General features: G+C 45.4%; 1 protein-coding gene across 1 annotated transcript; it reads left to right on the top strand.

Moving 5' to 3' along the window:
* Positions 1-3,713: 3,713 nt before the first annotated feature.
* Positions 3,714-6,709, top strand: LOC133901225 (cyclin-D4-1-like). The gene is made up of 6 exons (XM_062342515.1): positions 3,714-4,168; positions 4,261-4,347; positions 4,460-4,558; positions 4,680-4,881; positions 4,982-5,097; positions 5,344-6,709. Exons 1-6 carry the CDS (start codon positions 3,884-3,886, stop codon positions 5,608-5,610), a joined length of 1,056 nt encoding a protein of 351 aa, XP_062198499.1. The 5' UTR covers positions 3,714-3,883; the 3' UTR covers positions 5,611-6,709.
* The last annotated feature ends 480 nt before the right edge of the window (positions 6,710-7,189 follow it).

Genomic DNA, 7,189 nt, shown 5'->3' with positions numbered 1-7,189 from the left:
CGTTCTGCTTACTGGGGATCTGTGATTATACAGGGCCTGGCATTTCAAGTCAAAGCACGAAGCATCCTAGTATCCTTACTATCCTAGCATCGATCGCATCCGCACCTGCTTTAGAAGCAGTTCTGTCTTGTAACATGTGGCAATCGCATGCTCCTCTGGTCAGCTATACTGACATATGGGCCATACAAAACTCGTGAAGGAGTATCAGTTATACTTTCTTCAGCTACTATACTTGCTCCTACGATGTAAGTGAACGGCCATGATGGAGAGAGACATGGGCCGTACGTTGGGTCTGTCAAAGAACTCTATCTGGATACCGATCTACTTTTGCAGCCGCAGCCGCAGCCTTGCGGAACCGATAGAAATAGCGTGAACCGACCACCATGGCAGGACCTGCACGGATTGCAGCCCGAGTCGTCGTCACTGGCCGGCACATCAGCAGCGCCACTGTTTTGGACTTGCTAGCTTTCTGCGTACACACTGCGTACACGCTGTAGGAATGAGATTGAAGAAGGAGAATAAGTTATTTAATAATTTTTTTACAAAATCAATGTAATTCTTCTATTTAGATCAGCTAGTGCGTTTAAAACTTAAGCGGAAATAAAAATAAAAAGTTTTAACAAGAGAAAATCGAGACAACACAACTCTACGAATATTATATGAATCATATGTTACATTTAAGATCAATCCATATGTTTTAGCACTTAAAAGATCATAACTTGCAAAGAAATAAGAAAAGATAAATACCGAACAACGAAATTCTCTAAGTTGATTATCTAGAGTAAAGAGAATTCAAGCCCCCATCACACAAGTGTGCGTATGTGAATTTTATACCTCTAACAATAAGAAGAATGACCTCATAAGGTGCTAAAATTTTAACCAAAAAATTCAAAACGAAAATCAAAACCAGAAATCGAAAAACTTGTAAATTTGAAGGAAACCAATAGGGAGAAACTAGAATGAAGGGAATTTAAATATATGCAAAAATATAAACTTCATTAATAAAAAAAATCAGCTCTATTTTAATCGGATTACAAAGATTTATCTTTCAAAACTCTCATATATTATATAGGCTAAGCATTTATACTTCTCTCCTCTAAAACACTAGCTCTAACATTTTAAATAGGTGGCACAAGGAGGCTCAAGTGACTGGTTCAAACTCTTTCACAGCTCTATCCCTCTATTTATAGGTATAGGAAACTTGACCTTTAAGATTCCTAGTTTTTTTTACAAAATACCCTATCTTGCAGTACACTTATACTTAAGGATATTTTGGTCTATTTTTTCTTCATTCATCGAACAGTTGCGACGCCTCCATGAGACCATGACTTAGATTCGTCTCGACGCAAACTTCACGATGGTGGCACGTACTCCTCCAGTCATCTCACGATTTTGATGCCAAACTGCAAAACCGCATACACGCTTCTCAAAACGTGACTCATCGCCTTGCTTACACCTTAAACAAACACTTCAATGTTGACGCATGTACTCTATCATACGATATTGACCGCCAGTAAATTTCTCACGCTTCTGATCCCTCGAACCGCCTTGTCACTTACAACGACATCCCCTTCGCTTGACTTTGTCAACATACCGTTTACATCCGCCTTTCATGCTCTGCATGACCTCCATGTGTTCAGCTAGAACCACTCTTGACTCCGCTCGACCTCCTTGATCGTCCGACACCAAACACTCCGCTGAACTCCGATCATCCTGCATATCATAAGACAAACGAACATATATCTTCAACTTTAATTCTAATTACTACATAATCAATATGCTAAAATAAAATCTCAAATCAATTTAAATCACATCAACACTCATGTAAAATCGAAGATCATCAAACCAAATAAATACTAATATCAATAACTCATCATATGTAAATTAAAATATATTTCAACTTAATTTTTCACCCACGTATATACATGGCGGCGCCGTATTACAAGCATCTGCATCAAGCTAGCGCATGCCGTGAGTGGTCACCGCCGACCCCAACCCGGCCGGGCGATAAACAGCGTGCTGGCAAAAGGCGTCCCTCGAACCGTCAAGCGGCCGTTTCGAGAGCTCGGATCTCAAGCCGCTGACGTGGTCTCCGTCATGGACCATCTTCGCAGCGACTCATGAGCAAAGTGTGTGTGGTCGGGAGGACCTCCGGGAGGGACATGATCACTGTGGTCACCTACTCGTGGACCAGGCGTCCAGTGAGACAGATCGATTTGACCGTGAGAACACACATCGACGTCAGTACGGATACACAGGTCAGTAGTCCTGCGGTCCTGCCCCGGTCGGCAGCTCACTGCCTTGCTCTTGCCGTGACTCCCTTCAATACGTACACCTGGACCAGTGCACGTCGAACATGTCAGTAGGTTGACACAACAATGGCCACAAATGCCGCTCCGGCAAGACGTGTCCGTTATAGGACGCGCCACGCGGAGCCCGATCAATAGCACTACGCCCTCTGCCGTGCTAGCCGAATGGGCTAAAGGTGAAGGCTGTCGCGTGCGTGCGTGAGCGATCGATCGAGCGGGAAGTCGGCGAGGGCTCGCCGGAACGGCGGAACCCGAGACGGGAGGGGAGACGGCGACGCGGAAGCGTACGCGCACATAACACTTTGCAGCCAGCGCGATGCCTTTGGGACGACGAGTGAACAGTGCAGTAGCCAGCGCAGGGGATCGATATCGCAGCACGTACAGCGTCGGCGAACTGCACGGAGATGCCGACAGAGGTTGGTCCGAGCTTAGTAGGTCGACGAAGAACAGGCTAATTTATGTCTGCAAAGACAGATTGAATGCTCGTGGTGTCTCATGCGTGAAGCGCACCTACGACGCTGTTAGATGGCACTCAGATCCTCTACATTAAAGAAACTAATGAAGAGGAGGAACCATCATCTACATTAGCTCCAATTTGAAGCGTCCATTTCACGATCGATAGGTCAGATCAGTTACTACATTAATGCTATAGTATCAAATCGGGTATACAGTAAACTGGAGAACGGTTTTCACAGTAAAACGATTAATTAATACAAAATAATATAGCATCAGACTTCTTATTTCACTGTATAAACAACGATCCTGCATTAATCCACTGTTAATACAGAGGAGGATGGTATTATCTCAATTTTTATTTACTTGCCATCAGTTTTTTACTATAATAATTTTAATCTTATATTTTTTTATGAAAAATTTATAAAATTACAAGTATATAGTACTAATGAAGTAGATTTAATGACGAATCTAATGATAAATTTTTTTAAATATCTATAATTTTTTCATCGAAAGAACGTAAGGTTAAAATTGTTACAATAAAAAACTAGTGACAAATAAACGAGAAAAAACGTAGTATAATTTTTAGTGATAATAAGAATTAAAATTTCACCCTGAAAGTAGTACATAGATAGCGCCATGTTTCTTCAACGCTGAGATCACTCGTTTCTACTGATAAGGTAACTGAACTACCAAAGTCAAAAGGGGGGAAAGCAAAAAGATAAAAAATAGAACACGAAGAACCCTAAAAACCATGTAATAAAAGGTCTAGAAAAGTACTTCTCCTCAAAGTACAGACTACAAAAGAAATGAAAACGAAAGTGTCCTGGAAAAAAATAGCGTGCATTTTTCTAAGCACCATCATCTTCCTTCCTTCCCGCTTCCCTTGTCTTCGCTTTTGCTTCGTCAGCTCTTTGCCGAAAATGCCCTCCCCGGTCTGCACGCTGCTCTGCATACAAAGAGTCCTCATGGAGCCCCTTCCTCACTTGGCCCTCCTCCTCTCCCGCTCCTCGCTAGCAGAGAAAGAACAAGCTCAGCAAGAGGACGAAGAGGAGGAGGAGACCAATAAACCAAGGCCCAAGCCAATAGTACCAGATCATAGTACCACAGAGAATTAGGCAATGGCTCCAAGCAGCTACGACATGGCAGCCTCCATCTTGCTCTGCGCCGAGGACCGCAGCAGCATTCTGGGCCTTGGAGCGGAGGAGGAGGAGGAGGACGTGGTCGTGGGGAGGACGAGGAGCGGGGAGGCCGCCATGGATTTCCCCGTGCCGTCGGAGGAATGCGTCGCCCTCTTGGTAGAGACGGAGACGGAGCACATGCCCAGGGAGGACTACGCCGAGAGGCTGCGCGATGGGGTCTTGGATCTCCGCGTCCGGATGGACGCCATCGATTGGATTTGGAAGGTGCGTTCTTGATCAATGCAAGCTATATTCTCTCTATCTTAGTTCCGTTCTCATCGATCCAGTGACGAATCTGGCTGTTAATCTCTCGTCAGGTTCACACGTACTACAATTTTAGCCCCCTCACTGTTTGTTTGGCCGTCAACTACTTGGACCGCTTCCTCTCGCTCTACCAGCTTCCGGTAAGAGTCGATCCTACGAACTGAAGCAGTACCACCCTTTGTTCTTGACAGATAATGGCAAGCCATTTCAGTGTTCCAGTGCCAGTAATCATGTGTGTCTCGTCATTTTCAGGAAGGCAAGGCTTGGATGACACAGCTGCTGTCCGTGGCGTGCTTGTCCCTGGCTGCCAAGATGGAGGAGATCTCTGTTCCTCTGTCTCTTGACCTTCAGGTGAGAGACAGTGAGATCGATGCAGAGATTACATACACGTTTCAGTGCGCCCGGATCGTATCGCGTTACGTCCATCAGATCCGAAACTTTGTTCTGACCACTGTTGGATCCTGTCGATCAGGTCGGGGAGGCACGGTACGTGTTCGAGGCGAAGACGATCCAGAGGATGGAGCTCCTGGTCCTGAGCACGCTCAACTGGAGGATGCGAGCGGTCACTCCTTTCTCGTACATTGACTACTTCCTCCACAGGCTCAACGGCGGCGATGCACCGCCCAGACACTCCGTCCTGCGATCTGCAGAGCTCATCCTGTGCATTGCTAGAGGTGAGCAAGCAGGAAATTTCGGGTCAGAGTTCTATCAGAGAAGCTTTGATATCGCTCTGTATCGATCTGACATCTTTCTTGATGTATGTACGCATGGCAGGGACGCAGTGCTTAGATTTCAGGCCCTCGGAGATCGCCGAGGCCGTGGCCGCCGCCGTGGCCGGAGAAGAGCACGCTGTAGATATCGACGAGGCTTGCGCCCACCGTGTACATAAGGTACGGTACGCGTGTGACTGAGCCATGCGATGTTCTTGCAACTTTTGTCGTAGGCTAACAACAACCGTAGTTTGGACACCTGTACGTTACGTGCATCAGAGTCTACGTAGGCTGCAACCGTACTTGTCCAGACACTGCGACGAACTGAAGAGATGCGTGAACCGCATTTATATCTGCGCGCGAGCAACTACTCGTAAACTTGGCGCGCGATTAATGCTTTGTTGCTTTCTGCTGCTGTGGTTGCAGGAGAGGGTGTCGCGATGCCTTGAAGCGATCCAGGCCATGGCCCTGCCGGGCACCGTGCTGCTGGCACCTAAGCCTGAAGGCCCAAGCACGAGCAGAGCCTCTTCCTCCGTGCCACAGAGCCCTACCGGGGTGCTGGACGCCGGCTGCAGCCTGAGCTACAGAAGCGGTGACACGACTGTTGCCGCCTCACATGCAAGCTGCTGCCGTGATGAGGACGAGAGCTGCCCGGTTGTTGTTAGCAGCAAGAGGAGGAAGATTAGCATATGATTAGCCCGATGATGGACACAAGTCTGTTCTGATCACCATCTCCTTCATAAAAGTCGAGTGGTTTTGATCGCACTGACTGTGGTGGGAGCTTTCGACGCCAAAGAGCCTGAAAAGCAACCAAAAGCAGGGCATATTGGATATGACGATTGAGCAAAGGCGCTGACGAATAAAGAGGGTCGATCTGAGGTAGAGAAATGTGCCGATTCATGTGCAAGAGCAAAGGTTCTGCAGATTGACAAAGCAGGCAGATAAGGTGATGGTGACACAAGGCAAGAACTAGGCACTGACCTGCGTTTGTGTTTTAGCTCTGCTTAGTTTGCTTTGTTCTGTAATTTGCAACCAAATTTCCTTTGTGAAGAAAAGTCCAAGAGAGAAACAAACAAGCAATTCTTGCGTGGAAATAATCGTTACCCGATTTAACTCCAAGAAGAAGTTTCTTCAGAAAAAAATCCAAGAAGAATCAAATCAAAGAAATAAAGACAGAACCCATAAGAACTGGAAGTGGGTTTCCTTCAGGGGTTATGAACTATCAACGTCGCCAATTATCGGTTTCTTTTTCTTTGTATTCACTATTAGTACTTCGCTGCCACCAAACATTGTTTGACCGCTTGTCTGCTGCATATATCATGAAATTCGCCCCCTTTTAGAAAATAATAAAATAGAGGTGACATTGTCTGAAGAAACCTCGGGAACACAAGCATAGATAAAAGCAGTGCTAGTGCCATACAAGGAGTGCTTGAGAATCTGCCCCAAAAAAATTATCTGTTGATGCAAGCTTATGGGCCTTTCTTAATTTGGAGTAGTTATGAAAGGACAAGCAGGATTATTCCTTGATGAGTTGGATTTCTTTTCAGGTGACAAAGCATTTGTTTAATCCTGTCTTGTTCAGTCATATATTCATATGTTGCAAGCAAGGACACCTAACTACTGATAATGCAATACTTGCAGACAGGCATCACTGTTGGACAACAATAAGCTACTGTTCAATGCCCACTTGAAGCGGGAAAGACGCAGTTTGAGTGTTTGACATTTCTTATCCGGAATTTAGAGCGTATAGTTTGTGTATTTATAACTGAAAAAACGCTCATCTGAGTATCTGACCTGCAAAAATCTGAATTTATAGCTATATTTGTACGCAATTTGATCTTCTGGTTTTGGCACGATTGGCAGATTCATATAAACAAGAATTCACCAAGATCCACTTAGGGGCCATCACATGCGTATATTTATGGCCTTGGTCGGCATTGCATAAGGCTGTGATCTACGGTTCATACCACCTAATCCTTGGTCAAGCCTTGGATGAATACACAAATCAAATGGTCCATCAGGCTGATAAGTTTTCCTATCTCTGGCGTTCCAACAAAGCTGAGTGCTTAAACTATATCCACCGTATCCACAGACAGTCACACAGGACAAGGTCACAAGGACATGCATTTCTCTTCGCTGCAACCAGTTGCATCGCGTATAGAGATACGAAATGTTACCATTTCTTTTTGTTTACCTTCTTGTTTCAGAAGCTTCGCTGCTACAAAAATTGATCGAATCGGTGGTTCCATCGGTGGATGCACGTCTGCCCCCA

The sequence above is a fragment of the Phragmites australis genome, chromosome 20 (genome assembly GCF_958298935.1).
Source record: "Phragmites australis chromosome 20, lpPhrAust1.1, whole genome shotgun sequence".
Classification (NCBI taxonomy): Eukaryota; Viridiplantae; Streptophyta; class Magnoliopsida; order Poales; family Poaceae; genus Phragmites; species Phragmites australis.
The sequence above is the reverse complement of the archived record's forward strand: the minus strand, read 5'-3'. Positions and strand labels throughout refer to the sequence as shown.

What these genes read in the sequence shown, in the direction of transcription:
- LOC133901225 (XM_062342515.1), top strand. Translation starts at nt 3,884, where the DNA reads ATGGCTCCAAGCAGCTACGACATGGCAGCCTCCATCTTGCTCTGCGCC. An exon ending in TCTCGCTCTACCAGCTTCCG is followed by an intron (nt 4,348 to 4,459) that starts GTAAGAGTCGAT and finishes CGTCATTTTCAG; the next exon opens with GAAGGCAAGGCTTGGATGAC. An exon ending in GCGCCCACCGTGTACATAAG is followed by an intron (nt 5,098 to 5,343) that starts GTACGGTACGCG and finishes CTGTGGTTGCAG; the next exon opens with GAGAGGGTGTCGCGATGCCT.